This window comes from Falco naumanni, chromosome 6 (assembly GCF_017639655.2).
Source record: "Falco naumanni isolate bFalNau1 chromosome 6, bFalNau1.pat, whole genome shotgun sequence".
Lineage (NCBI taxonomy): Eukaryota > Metazoa > Chordata > Aves > Falconiformes > Falconidae > Falco > Falco naumanni.
In genome coordinates this window covers 36,739,350-36,755,287 of record NC_054059.1, presented here as the reverse complement: position 1 = coordinate 36,755,287, position 15,938 = coordinate 36,739,350, and the positions used below count along the sequence as shown (strand labels likewise).

At 40.5% G+C, this 15,938-nt stretch overlaps 1 protein-coding gene across 2 annotated transcripts in view; it reads right to left on the bottom strand.

Moving 5' to 3' along the window:
• Window positions 1-15,938, bottom strand: part of KLHL29 (kelch like family member 29) — a 406,353-nt gene that overhangs the window by 54,316 nt on the left and 336,099 nt on the right. For both annotated transcript variants that reach the window (XM_040598977.1, XM_040598978.1), the window contains exon 7: window positions 6,438-6,637. In XM_040598977.1, coding sequence (XP_040454911.1) covers window positions 6,438-6,637 — 200 coding nt within the window. The remainder of the gene's footprint in view (window positions 1-6,437; window positions 6,638-15,938) is intronic.

The window sequence follows — 15,938 nt, the reverse complement described above, 5'->3', positions numbered from 1 at the left end:
TTAAAAGCAAGATTCACGTTTTTACCGGAAGAATGGAAAATGTAAGTGCCACGGACGTATCTTCAACCCTAATTAATTTCAGGGAGTTAATTAGAAGCAGCACCCTGGGTTACTTCAGGACTGAGGTTTAAAGTACAAAAATCAAAGTCTATCTAACAACTGAGATGAGAATGGGGTGAGAAATGCACTTTCTGAGTCTGCTTTTCATGTAAGCCTTCACTAGGCATTGGGGAAACCTCCTGACATAATAGTAGTATCTGGGGCTTCCCAAGGGACAGGAATCCAGCCAGGAGACTGCTGCTATTTCTACCACCTACGATGTTGCTTTAAAAAACAGCAAAGATGTAAACACCAGTGCAGACACTTAAGAATAAATGCAAACAGCACTAAGGACATTTCTGAGGATGCTGTAGTCGCGTTATGGTAATTTTTGCCCTGTTCAGCTACGAAGCTACTTCAAATAAAAAGAAATCCTCTCCCCCTCTTTTTTTTTTTTTTTTTTTTTTTTTTTTTTCCAAAGGAACTTTGTTGCTGCTGAATGTGATGACATCCCTTATGCAAAACACCGATTATACTAACGCCTTCTGTTAAATGTTGTGTAGTGCGTTTCAAAGAAAATCATGCACAGAGGAGACAGCATTATCTCCTACCCAGCAAACAGAAGTAACGGCACAGTGTGTAGCTTTGCGTTAAAAGTGTGCTACACCATACATTTGACCGTACTTTTTTCCTTTTCAGCTATTATGAAGAAAAACCCACCGATTTCAGACATTTCTAAGGGGAATTCTCAGATTCTTATCAGCTTTTGTTAACCAAACCACTACTAATAGGCGAAATATATTCTTTTAAGATAAAGGGCCGAGATAAAAACAAGAGAGAGACAGACTGCAATAGATCACAGAAGCATCAGTACCAGTGGCAGGCTTCTGTGCTGTCAGAGGAGAAGTATATCACATTTGGGCACTGTCATATCCTCGTGCACTATTTCAGAGCCCTGGACAGGAATGTGTGATGGACCCACATCTCTTCAAACAAAACTCCCATCAGATTGCCTCAGCTGGAAATGCCGGGGAAAGCTACACCCAGCTTCTGCCTTCATCAGATTTAAAACCTGCACACTATCTATATATAGCTTTTATTAAAATAGGATTATGTCCTCTTTTTTCTTTTAACCTGGTTTGAGATTAGGAGTTTTTATGTTTGGTTTTTTTGGTGTGGTTTTTTTTTTTTTTCTTTTTTCTTTTCCGTAATTCTTCTTATTTTCTTTTACAGATCAAGCAATCTTGAAACCAGGTTATCTCATTTTGCATCAGTTGGTTGTACTGACTCCAAGAAGCCCATTTTCTTAACCAGACTGGAGCAGCAGCACTGTTTGCTATCAGCAGGCTGCAAACTGATAGCTGTGAAACATAAACTTCCCAAAATTTCTTATTTTCAAAAAAAAAAACCCCAAACCCAAACAAACTCAAAACCTCTTCCAGGTTCCTTGGTTCTCTCTGTTGGCACAGTCTCATGTATACATACAGCTGGGGAAAAATAATAATCTAACAGAGCCCAAAACTCTCACCACCACTTGGCAAACTCTCAAGTCAAAGATGAATCTGATACAGCTCCACCTTACCCTCACAGGGTTTATAATAAAGGTAATAATCAAGTTTGACTCATTAAGCAACTGTTTACTAGCACATGATGGAAAAGACTTGCAAGAATGACTCTTCACCTTCAAGGGACTGGGTCTGCCTCTATCAGGAGAGATTCCCTTACCATCCACAGCTAAGCCTGTGGCGTAGGGCAGAAAAAGCACTGGTCATGACTGGTTTTGTCCGATCTGGACTGGGTTTTCTACCTCTAACAACGCTGGCTGACTGATGTAGCCTGTTACACCAGTTTCCAAACAGCTCCGTGTTGTTCCTTTGACCTTCACTCCCTCTTCCCTGAGAAACCGCTCAGTGGCAGACCCAAATGACGTTATCCCTGTCTGATTCAGCCAGTAAGGCCATTTAGGGAGAAGTCCCAGGGAGATGCAGACTAGGGTATGTCCAGGAGGCTGGTGACACACTTCATTGCACTTCATCCCTTCTGATGTGATGAGCACCACAGCAAGGTGAGCACTGTGATGTCCTTTTAAGATGAGGGCTGGCATGTGAACTAGAGGCATTCATTGCAGGTGAGCAAGACAGGCTGGGGCAACAGCTACAGAAGGTACAGAAAATCTATCCTGTGAACAGAAAAAACACACCCTCCATTTTTCATCTTCAACTGAAAATCTGGGGGCAAGATTGACCTCTTGACTCCAGCTGTCTATGCTGCAACTGAGCAATCACATCCGAATTCCTGTACACTCATAAACAATTCCAAGAAGCAATCTTGTAATATTTTGGATAACAACTTCAGGATGAGCAGAATCATGCCCTACCAATGCCTGTTACTCTTCACTGACTATAAAGGGAGCCTACGTGACTACGTATATGCTGTATAATATATGCTATAGGATATAGCCCATCCCAAGTGACTGCAATCCAGGGGCACTTCTGGATGCCAAAATGACAAAGACTGCTAAGGACCAGTTCTGCTCCATCTGTTCCTGAGCCATTTTCCTTTGAATGCTGACATGTTTACAATAATTGCTGGTTTTGCCAGAGTGACACTGGGCTTGTAACAACACATTTTGTGGAGTCTCACCTTGAGTTCATTCCAAACATGACTGCTGCCTGTGAAGCTATTCCCAATGCTCAGGACATTTGTAACAGAATTATGAGTGGCCTTTAAGGACATCAGATGTAATCTAGCAGGTTCTCAATGGTTTCAGCCAGAGCTGGAAAGCATATTTTTTTCTATGTATGTCACAATATTGCAGATCAGCAGCCGATATTCTCTACTTGTGTTAGAAGTAATTTTGCAGTGGGATCTTGTGCTGAGTCATCATGAAATAACAGCCAGGCAGACTGCTAAGATTGCATTTCTGGGAGCGGGACAACTTGAGATAAAGTTAAGAGATAGAGGGTACACAGGAAGGATTACTCAGTGAGATTGTGGTAACAGTATGATGGAAGCTCAGCGGCGGATGTAAGCCCTCTCTGTGTGCACTAAGTACTGTATTTTCACTTAGATATGCTTTCTACATGATGACTTGGTTATCACTAAAATTAGCATAAAATGTGCATTTCCTCATGATACTCTGTGTACATTCTGATGGGGCTCTTATTCCTCAGGTACTCCTACTAGTGTCAAAAGCATGTGAAGATAGGAGATAGGTGGAAGACTTCTGGATATACATGCATCATCCGAAAGATTTCACTTTCCCTGTGACAATGTTCCTAATTTCTCCTATCTCCAGATATAGTTGATACTTCAGTTTCGCCAGTGCTTGGCAGTGTGGTTCTCCAGCTGGCTCAAAGTTCATTGCCTTGAACAAAAATTTACCCATAATACTTTCTCTCAAATTCATAAGGACCATAAAGGCCTCTTCTTTCCTCAGATGCTTATGCCTGTTCATGTGGGTCTCATCACTGGTACACCGTCCAGTTTTTCTCATAGCTCCCTCTTGTACTCTTTGCAAACTTTGTGTCCTTTGCCCAGGAGACTAAGAAAATTCAGAGCTCCAGCTCTTTCCTATTCTGCTCCATGAATCTAACAGGTTCCACCAGCTTCTTTAAGGAAGAACATTTTTTATTTTATCAGCAGCAGGCTGAAGTACAAGCTCAGAATTTGTTCACTCCTGTGATGAGGGTGCCTGCATCGTGGGTCCAAACCATGATACAAGTGAATCACCTGAAATCCAATTTAAGACATCACTGTGATGATAGTATAAAACAAACATAAAAAAAAAAGAAAAAAAAAGAAAAAACCCCTTGTCTTCAGCCATATGAAGGAGGAATGGAGGAAATACCTATGATGTCCTAACCAGTTTGCAAACATTTGCCCAGTTATCATATGGTGCCTGCATGAACTTGTCAGCATCATTGCATCAGTCAGCATAAAGCTGTTGTCATTTCTCATGGTCTAGACAAAAGCAGAGGAGACAGCATGTGGAGGAGAGAGAGAATGTGGCTATAATTAGCCTGGTGAAGCTGGTTAAGAAATCTTCTGTTGAAAAGAAAGAATTTTCCTGACACATTTTGCAGCATCTTTCCACCAGAAAATGCAAGCAGATTTTGGGGTGGCTCTGCCCAACACTGCTGAGAGGTCCAGGATACAGACACAAGGGCTGCCTGGACATCAACCAGTTAGGACCCGGCTGGAGCTCCACAGCTAAAAAAGGATGTCCTGACTTTCCTCTGAGACGGTGCTGTGCTATGCTGAACAGACCTATTAATTTGGAGCTTTTACTTCTTTGGGCGTCTCTGGACTTCCCTCTACTTCTCTCACTAATTAGACGCGGCCACTGATGGGAAAGAATCACTTATTATACTGGTGAATCCTCCAGAAATGCTGGAAAAATCCCTGATTTTTACCATATTTTTACTTTGTGGGGAGTAGCAGGGGCTGCGATAAAAAGAAAAATACACAGCTACAGAGAAGACAAAATGCCTTTCCCTAAACTTTTTAGACAGCAAATGCTCTACTATCTCTGTATAGCAATCCAGTCACAGCTATAAATAAAAATAAGCAATTACACTCCATGAATTCTCCAAATGAGACTCCCCATATATCACTGAACTTATAACCAACTCTACTATTTCATACCATAACATGGTTCACTGAATTCAAATATTAACTATCGGAAAAGAGAAATCTCACATTGATTTAGGGAAACAAATGTATTTTGGTTTTGTGGCTGAATCTTTAGAGATAGCACAAATTAAACAGATCTCCTGCTCCTGGAAAGGTTGCAAGATCTAATCACGTTTAAAAGGTGGTGAAGGGAAGCTGGGGGAAAGGAATGCTGGAGATAGAGCCCTCATTCAAGTTGCACAGCCAACACGTGGGACTGCAAAGCATAAATTTCATTTCACCATTACCCATCTATTTGTGAACAGACTTTTAAACAAATGACTTATAAAAAGTCAGGAAGAAGAGAATGCAGTACCATAGGTTCTTTACTTATGCCTGCATTGTACCAGCCTAGTCAAGCCACTCGTCTTGCCAGCAGCCCAGCTTAGCAATGTTAGCAATGAAGATTAACACAGTAGTAAACTAGAATTATTTGAGGTTGGTGGGTTTTTTTTTTTTTTTTTTTTTTTTTTTTTTTTTACTGAATGCAAGTCTTCTTAAACTCACATCTTCCACATTCTGCAATTGTAGATGTCAATTTTAAATGTGAAATGCCCAAGAAGAACCTACAGTTCATTTGGGTTCCAGAGTGAATGACAACTCTCATACCAAGCTAGGAGTCAAGGGAGCCCAAGAAGAAACTAGATGTCAAAAAAAAAGATATTTGGAACTTGGACATGGGAAGTAAGTCATATTAGATCAAGCTCACATTTTCTGTATTAATAAAATTGCGTTAAAAATTGTAAATTATTACTGTCTTATTAATTGATATTATAGCCATGTTAGTGAAGGAGTGGCATGTGATACAGGCAGGAATTTGAACCAACATGTGTTTCAGTTCAGCTCCAGTTCTGGCTTCTCTTCTGCCATGACAGAAGTGGGGCTGGCTGGCTCCAGTTCAGACCAGTAAAGCTTAGCTAACTGAGCCATAAACCTTGCACTGTTTTGAAATAGTCTGTGCTGAAAAACATATAGAAAATGAAAGGAGCAGGATGACATGGTGCTGCGGGCAAGAAGAACAAGCTTCTCATGGCCATGAGAGAATGGGCAGAGGCACTGGTGACGATGTTGCTCTGTACACCCTCGCTGGAGCAAATGCTCTCCTGCAGCCAGGGCACACTACTTACCGCGGTGGGCACAGCAACCCTTCACTCCCACCCACCTTTGCGATGACACATAGACATTAGACCACAGCTCCACAAAATAACAAACCCTGTGAAAATTCAGCCTGGAGTAGTTCAACCAGATCTTGTTTGCACCAACATTGGACATGTGAAGGATTTTCTCAGAGATGCAAGAAAACTGCAGATTCTGACTCCTCTGTGGGAGTCCACCTCCAACTCTTCCAGTGCTTGACCAAGCTGGCCTGGTGTAGCACCCAACATTTTCCGTCATGGTTATAACCAGCCTGTGTGTTACAGCCTGGTATCTGTGCAGAGATCAGCCTCTGGGAAACAAAATGTCATCTTAATACCAAGTATGAAACTAGGCCCAACAAAATCGCCTATCCAAGATGTGAAAGCAGCTGCCACTCAAACAACAGGCTACACTTATCTACGTAATTTTCCACTGGCCACCGTGTCAGTGTTTTAAATTCAAATCTCAACCCAAACAAATAATGCTTTTTTATTATATTTAGTCTTGGGTTTCTTAATTATATTTTAAGAGTTGTTAGAAGAAAGGCTTACAAACCTTAAAACCTCACTAGATGGAGTGATTCTTACCTAGAAATGAAACGCAGACTTTACAGAAAGTATGGAACTGGAACTTGCTGGCAGCTTCCAGTAGGGTTTTTGCATTGGCTGAATCTATGATCAAAGAACCTGTATAAACAAACTCCAGGAGTAACTCCAGGACATCCGCAGTGAGGTTGGACATGGCCAGTTCCAGCTTCTCCCCACTTCTGCTACTGTCTCGTGGTGACCTGGTAACAGCAGACAATTCAATTACGGACATTACACCATACCCATTTTGTTGGCATTCATTGATTAGTGAGGGCTAGAAAATCGCTTTGCACCTCATTATATTTCTCCATTATTTTTGTTTACGGAACTGAAGAATATGAATTTTAAAATAACTCAACTTAAAAACTTTAACTGGATCTGAAAGAGAAGAGTCTTCAAGCAAGTCTTACGAAAATTCTGTTTATTGCTACACTGCATTTTCATGCAAAAACAGTTGCGAAAGGAAAGGAAAGGAAAGGAAAGGAAAGGAGAAAGGAAAGGAAAGGAAAGGAAAGGAAAGGAAAGGAAAGGAAAGGAAAGGAAAGGAAAGGAAAGGAAAGGAAAGGAAAGGAAAGGAAAGGAAAGGAAAGGAAAGGAAAGGAAAGGAAAGGAAAGGAAAGGAAAGGAAAGGAAAGGAAAGGAAAGGAAAGGAAAGGAAAGGAAAGGAAAGGAAAGGAAAGGAAAGGAAAGGAAAGGAAAGGAAAGGAAAGGAAAGGAAAGGAAAGGAAAGGAAAGGGAAAGAAAAATGAATGAGCCAATATTAATGAAAATGAGTAATGGGATTAGCTTTCAAAGGGAAACAATACATTTTAACATCTTGGTTAACATCTTATCTTCTGTGCATAATATAACTGTTAAGGAAAAGTCACTCTCCAATTTCAAGAGAAAAGGTCATCTACTTTTTCAGGAATCTAGCACTGGAATAATTTTAAATGTCATGTGCATTTAAGGATACATTTAAAGACCTTTTCATAAAAAATAACAATAATAAATATTAATTTCTGTTTAGCATGAATTTCTCTGTATGTTATACTAAAGTATAGATATGACAGATATGATAGGCATATACAGATGGTCATATAAAATATACATTCATATATGCTTATTCTAAAAATCTATTGTTCCCATTTAGGCACTAAAAAAAGGAAGCCCTTCATGGCAATTGCTTTGAAAACTGAATACAAGACAAGCTAGACAGACAAAATGGTTAGAGCAGAGAAGGGAGAGGGGGGAAAACAACAACCAGCTCTGCCACAGGAAGCCAGCAGCCATCCTCTAGGAGTTTCATGACTGTGGCCTACGGTTTTTCCTGCATGAAGTGCTGAACAATTTGGGGATCAGAGTATTTCCTGCATTTGAAGTGTGGATTAGTGCTTGTGAAATTATTGGACAAAAAGAAAATTATACTGAATTAAAGTAAGGGCCCAGTTCTTAATGCATGGTTGGCTGATGTGTCTGCAACACTAAAGACAGGTTACACCTGAAAGACAAAAGTGATGATAAATTTGGTAACATCAAGGAGGGGAGGGGAAATCTGTGGGAGTAAGAAAATAAACTCTTTTAATGGTTAGGACCATCCAACACCTTCTCAAAGAAACATGAACTTCTCCTAGTCACTGGACAGTCAACGTCTGCTTGCTCCAATTCTGCTAGAGTACTTGCAAAAGCCATTGCATGATTGACACAAAACGGGCATACGATGCTGCGTGACTTACACGGACTGGCCAAAGCATCACTATCCACAGGCAATGCCAGCTTTAAGCATGAGCAAGAGCACTACCAACCTCTTGGATTCACAAAGCTGCCTAGAAAGGTGATGGTCAGACCTCTACTACCATAACGGAGGAAAAACAGCAACACACAAGGTTCAGTTTTCTTCCCTCATGCCTCTCCCCCCACCCCCCTCCTCCGTCCCCAATAACTCCTAAAATCATTTGGGGAAGTGCTTACAATTTGCAGTCGATGTTTTGTCACTGGTCTTCCATTGGCTAGCCTTATTCAAGTCAAGAACACACCTTTAATTCATACAAATCTTTGCAGGATCAAAGCCTGAAAGAGGTTTCATTTTTCTACTGGAAGTATTTAGATGGTGTCCATTACCACAGTGGAGGAGCAGCTAGCAGTCCTTCATTTCATAGGCTTCTCTAAGGTAGTAAACAATGGTTACTCCCATTCACAAAAGGAAACCAAGGCACAAGGAGACAAACGCACTACTAAACCCCATTTTTAAATCTAAATATTAGCTTAGCCCTTTGCATGGGAATACAGGTGGGATAGATCCTATTCCACAAGCAGATGGGTAAGAATGTGCTACCCCTACATGCACAGATGTGTACACTACCCTGAGTCCTTATGCTTTATCACACCACAATATTCTTTCTGAACTCTTGCATATGGATTCAATTTTGCACTCAAGGCAGTGAACACACTCAGGTGTCAAAACAGTAGAGCTGCCATTTCCTAGATCTTCAAGAGGATGTCAGAAAATGTGTTGTTTTGGTTTTTTTTCCTCCTCACACTCACATACCAATAACATGCCTCACATCTGATTTATCTCCAGTTGTGCTCACATCCAGTGCTGCACCCTGGGCTATCAAAATGCCTCTTGGTACTGATGTAATTCTTGCTGAATTGTTTCCAGAAGTGGTTTGTACCTGACAGCTAATTCATATTCACGTGGGCTGGTTAATAATGACATTGCCTAGAATTTAAGAGAGGTTTGGAGGTACCCAGCAAGCGACAGAATCAGGCTCTTTGCACCATGGGAAGCTCCACTGTAAGCAATTATTTATTTAATGCCACTAATTGCACTGTGCTGGCCATGGCTGCGAGAATGACTACGTGTGACCCACTGGGAATTGCACGCTCTCACCCAGTGCAGAGAGCAGGAGGCACAAAGGAAAGGGATGATGTGACACCAATGTCAGCATAGACACATACCAATGTTAGCAACAACTGCAAGCTGCTATTTTTCAGAATAATTAAGTAATAATCTCCTTAACTTTGTAATACACCAAGCAATAAACTGCTGCTGCAATTGATTAAACGCCAAAGAAAAGCTAAGGTGTTTAATCAATCACTAGAGCCACTTACGGCAAGTATAACACAAAGCTACAGAGATTATTGATATTACACAATGAGCCAGAAATGGGAAAGAAAATTATCCTTATTCCTTTCTCTGTGATACCCTGAATGTATTGTGCTGTTTCCCTTGTGCTTTCTAAGCAGCGAGTGCTTTGGCTCCACGTTTAGCTGGATCAAACATTGAGCGCAGGCTTGGTTCAGCCTGCACAGGGAAATCACAGCTACTCTGGTTTCCACGCTGGGGATCTGGCTTGGTATGGGCTGAAGGATGGACCGGGAATTGGTTGAAGCAGGTCCTAATGGATCAAACACGAATGTTTGAAGGAAGAGATGAAAATAATGTGGGGAAACAGACTGATGTGACTGAAGTGGGAAATTCCATACATTTCTTTTTGAAACGATGTCAGTGAATCAGATTGTGTCATCCGCCTCCAAGCCTCACTGAAGCTTTCTGTGTTCCTTGTTTTCACATGTATTAGAATACCAATATGCTCTGTGCAGTTATACTTCACTGATTTGGGATGCAGCCTTCTCTCAGCTACTCTAAAGGAACTGCAATGAAGTGGCTAAAGCCGTATTACAAGAATAGAATTTAGTCCTATAAATGCATATGCAGTGGATTGGGAAAAATCTGTACAAATGTATACAGCTGTGCCCCAAATAGCTCATCCTGTATCACATCAGGAGGAGTTTTGTCAGCAGCATTGGTAGATGCAAACATTTAGAAAAGTCTGCTACCAGAAAAACACTGACTTGCCTTAGCTGGGAAAAGACACAGCTCTACCTGCATAATACACTGCTGTTCCCCGTCTCCTGGCACAGACGGGGGGAATTTTGGGGATGGAGAGCCTGCCTGCTCCTTGTTTCTGTCTCACTTGAAGCCAGGCAATGTATGCTTATCGTCTGTGGACATCATTAAATGTGGCACATTCTGCTATTTGCCCTGCGAACTCTAAAGTTTAAACAGAATGATGTCATTTTATTGGCCTTGTAATCATTGCTCATATTATAAAGGTCACACATTTCACATTGTGGCAGAAAATCAATAGCTCTCCCAACAGCCTCTGGGGGAAAAAAGTTTTGCTTCTGAAGAATAATATATAATAAACAATTTTAGTCCTTACTTTATCATGGCTGTAATCTTGGAGAATAGCTACAGTAAAAATCTGGCAAAGGCTGATATATAAACTCATTAAAATTGGGAAGTGATTTAGAACAGGACTTTTAAAAAGATTTATCTTGAGCTAAACAGCAAAGAGGTTTGTTTAGGTCTACATTTAAACAAGCTCCAAGAGCTCTTTAACAGCTTAATTTTATGGTAGCTGTTGGGGAATTCTTTCAGATTTACAAATCATCTATTTCTCCAGCAAGGTGATAGACCTGAGCAATGTGCAAGCAGAACTGAGCCTGCAGATAAGCAGGAAGCATAGATACAGTCTGAATGGGTAAGGGGGGAGTTATTGAAAAATATTCTGTATTGTCTAGAATAATTATGTCTAACAAAATTAAGCCAAGGCCTCTGAACATACTCTAGCTACTTATCCTTCAACTTAATTACTTAAACTAGAGAAGACAAAGGTACAGAGAATCTTTTAAGGCAAAAGATGGCTTGACTACACTCGCAAATCACAAATCAAAATCGGTGTCCCTTCCTGTTAACTTATAAAAAAAAGCTAAAACGTTTAAATACTGATAGCAGGAAAAATAACCCTAAAACCTCATCTGTAATATTTATGAGTGGAACTGACAAAAGTAAAGAACTTCACATTTTTGGTATTCATTTGTCCTTGAAAATAATTTCCATACATGTAATACACACAGACAAGAATCAGCACCAGTGTTTGCATGCTTAATAGCGACACAACCAAATTTTCTATCTTGAGCTATAAATATATGTATATCTATGCATTCTCCCTGCATTTTTCGTATCAACACATTCAAGTAACAGAAATTCTGTATGATTCAGTTCAAAACATTTAATAGTGAGATGCCTTGATTTGCAAAGCCGCATTTGGAGTCTGGCTAAAGTAGCTGTGTAAGTGAAACACCGCTAGCGCATCAATTTGTCAATTTATGGACAGCGCTACCGCCTCTAATTCAGGCTTCCCTCATGCTTTGAATATGCTGCCTTTAACCGGCTTGCAACATTATTTTGACTGACTAATGGTTTGGCTACAGCCTCACTCAATTTTAGATCAAATACGAAAAGCTACCTATATCCGGTACAGATGCCAGCCAACTCTTCTGTTTACAAGCTATAGTCACAAAGTCAAAACAAATTCTGGATGTTCAAAATGGAGCCATCTGTACGGAATAAACATGAAAAATGTGAAAGATTTTATGTAAATGTACATTACTGCCTAGGAACAGTTGGTTCAGCTTCCTCCCTGGCTGCCTAGTTGGGAACAGGAGGACTGACAGAGTTTGTGACACCTATTTACACTCAAAGCCATATGACTCACTGTGCCATAGACTCAAAGGTATGACATATATTTAAGCTTTGTGCTCCAAAAGGGCACTTAACTAAATGATTATTTTTTAAAAAGACACATTCAGAATTATTATTTGTGATCTTTCCCCGGACACATGGGACCTGATGTGCATCTTTTTTTTGATGCCTCTTCGAGGTGCATCACTTCTGCTTGTGAACAGAGCCTACCAGCATCACCTGCTGCTCCCAACAGGAGACCACAGCAAAGAGCTAGCTCCATAATACAGCCTCCATTTTTTTCATTACACTCAGAATTTATTTTTAAGAAACAGGAAAACATTAAGCAGCTTAATAAAAAAAAAAAATCTGCTATATTTGACTCTCTGTTACTCAGGATCTCATACAACTCAGGAATCTGAACATCCTTTCCTAAAAGCACATGTTTGAGCTAGCAGGAGGCTACAAGACCGCTGGTATGCAGGTATCAATTCTAGCTCCACCCTGGACTGAGGCATCTGAAGCCCATATTTTGGGGTTGGTTGCTCCCTGCCTGGAGCAACGCAACGGCCTGTCCCACAGCCAGTTGCCTGCTGGTCTCTTCACCTCGCACCCTCCCAGGATCTGCCCCATCAGCTCGACATGCTGATTTTGCTGGCTCGCTTTTATAATTAGGAACATGAATGTTTACCCTACAGTAATTGTGTTCCCATTCCACCAGAGCAAAATATTTGCTACCAGGATATATAGGGGACACACAAAAAAATGCAAATTAAATTGCTTTGTTTGCTGGACAGTGTTTTGGTCTCCAGAAAACAGGAAATCCAAGATATTTGTGTAAGATGAAGCACTTAAATGAAGAGAAGTTACTTCCTTTTCTCCCTGTTAAATTATTTTGATTACCAAAGAAAGGACTCCAGGCTGGGATAGGCAGCTTCTCATGAGGCTTAGGAGTCTGTTAGCTATGTGCTCGTTAGAACCTCCCGTTCAGGTCTATACAGCTTAGACTGAACATCTTGTTTACTGTGGAACATAATCCTTTAAGCATTGAAACTCCAGGCAAAGGAGAGAGTGCAATGTTGCTGCGTCTTAACTGTCTGCTATTTGACTTTTCATCATCTTCAGAGTTATTAATGGTTCAAAACCCACATGTCTATTTATCTTGGGAGAAGCAACAAAGGAACTTCATTATATTATAGCCAACCTTCAGCTATGAACAGAAAAGACACAACACTCTACATGGAAAGTCTATTTTGTACCAAAGGGCTTGATCTATCATAATTACATGCTCATGAGATATAAAAGCATAGATGCCCAAACAGACCAATGTACATTTCTGCGACACATGCACCAAGATGCATGTACGTACTGAGGTAACAGGTTATTTACTGAGTTGTTCAAGTTTATGCAGCTGCAAGGTAATCAATTATGTAAATGATGACAGGAAGGGACATATATAGAGCAACATCATTGCAATATGTATGTCATAAGGCAAATGTTCTATTAAATAGGATTTTTTTTGAAAAAAATTAATTACACCCTAACACCGCTTCTCCTTTGGAATTATTTTATCAGCTCAAAATGTATTAACTTGCAAATCTCTGCCTTCGTTATACTATCTTGTAGATAAATATTATCTTTGAGCCTCAGCCACTACCCATCTGCCTCATGAGACAAGAAAACATATACTGTAATGGTGCTATTGTATGATTACAATAAATAAGTAGTAAAATCACAATATTAAATAAATTACATTGCTTAAACACAGTGCTGCAAATTTGTCACCAAAATTTACCTGACCAACAAATCCATTTGTTCACTTTTTACCAGGCTGTTGATACAAATAATGTTCCTTGTTCCAGGCAAACAAAATTTGGCAAGACTAGTGTAACTTATTAGGGTCAAACACTGCCAGTTTGCACCTGCTCTATCAGAAGAAAATCAGGAAAATTAATGGCTGTGAGCTTGGGCATGCACTAGCAGCTCCTGCTAATTCACCATCACAGAAATGATCATTACAAACCAAGACGAGCAATGGGATTAACAGCAAATGCTTTTGTTCATGGACAACATGGCTAGAATAAAATAAACAGAAGAGCTGTGTCTCTTATATACCCTTAATGCTATTCACAGACGGAACACAATCTAATTGCTCGGTCAAGACTATTTCTAAAGGCACGGGATCAGCAGCAGCCTGTAACGCTATAGTGTCGGAGATCACAGTTGGAGGCACAAATCTGCCTCCCTGCTGAGATTTAAGAAAGAAGATGACGAGTTTGAAGATGCTGGCTTAAATGACTAGCAAGTGAATGAAGCAGTGAATAGCGAGTGCCCTTGGAGGAACAGCTTTTCATGACCCAGACTTCTGCCAGGGACTGAGAATAAACTGAATCTCACAAGGTGCTAGTGGAGAAGTTTAAAAAAATGGGCCAACTTATTAACAGTATGGGATCTAACTTGTTTGCAAGTATCTCTGGCAGGCTAATTCAGCAAATATGTGGCAAAATAGCATGAGGTGAGAGCTACTGTTTGTTAACGGTAAATAAACGATGCAAGCAGGTTTTGGTGGATTACGTGGGAAGGAAGATTAAAAATAAAATGACAGAATAAAAAATTTATGCTCATCAAACTTAAAGTTCGCCCCCTTAACCAACTCCTATCTGATTTGTTTTAATGATATTTATTACACCATCAAAAACCAGCTTAGCAGAGAGCTGGCATTATGCAGCTAATAAATCTGTTTCTTAGGAATGTAGTGAAATTTATACAAGTAATTATCTAGGTAAGTCTATCCCAGGTTCTTTCTCTTCATTGCAATGTCTAGAGGGAAAAAAATAATAAAATAATGATAACCACAATTATTATTTATTACTACTGCTATGATTATGGTAGTGCCCGAAGATCCCAATCAGCATTTCAGTAATTAGAATTAATTCTGTCAGGCACTAGTTCTTTCTTATTCAGCTACAGGGTGTTGTTAGTGCTTTTCTACGGTCTATGCAGAGCCAGCCTGTACTCTGGACACCAATGAAAGGGAATATATTGCATTACCTATGGCCGCAGTATATATGGGTAAGGGCAGGTAAGCTCTTCTCACCCCATCAATCCCTGCCCACACCACCGCACAGAACTGCTTGGCATATTTCAGTCAATGAAGCTTAGTGCTATACAAGCAAAAAGAGGGGATCGTGCTTTGATATGATCATTTTAATGGTCATATTAATTCAAATTTGTTATCCCAATCTGGCAGTGGCTAATCCTTGATGATTTAAATGAAAGGAAGTGAACTGCTGATCCCTGGAGCTACCTGCGAGCACGCTGATTTGATTACCCTTGGTTTAGGGCAAGACTGGCTTTTGGAAGTAGCCCAAAAATGACAGCTTCCAAGAACATTACTCCAGTTTCTATGCCGTGGAAGTTTTTTTCATTGTCTTTGATCCATTTAGCTTCAACTGCACCTTGTTAGATAACTGTTCCCTTTCACCCCTAAATTTCAAGTCAAGCCTAGATGGGGCTGTGAGTTGTAAGTAAATATAGGTAGGTCACTGGCATCGACATCTTATGAGTGGTTGCATGACAGCCGCATGGCTTGCGGATAGGTCTAGCCAGAGCAAGAGAGGTGATTAGTCTGTCATTCCTTGGATAAGATTTGCAGGATTTATAGTTGTGTCTAAAAATTATGTGAGCGAGAAGCCCAAACTACAGTAAATAGAGATGCTGTCAATGAGGGAGAGGAGCGAGAGGTTAAGTGATTCTGCTTGATGCCTCTGCAAGCTGCAGCCATTATAAGGCAGAAGCTTAATTTCTGCGCTGCACCTCGAGGATTGGGAAGGAGCCTTTCTGTCCTCCTTGCCATGGTTTCTCTTCTGAGCAGGGCACATCGATCTCTCCCTCCTTTCAGAGCAGCATCCAGTCCCAGCCACTCACCAGCCTAATCCACAGCCATGCTCGCCAGGCTGGAAATAGCCAGGCTGCAATGCCTGCTACAG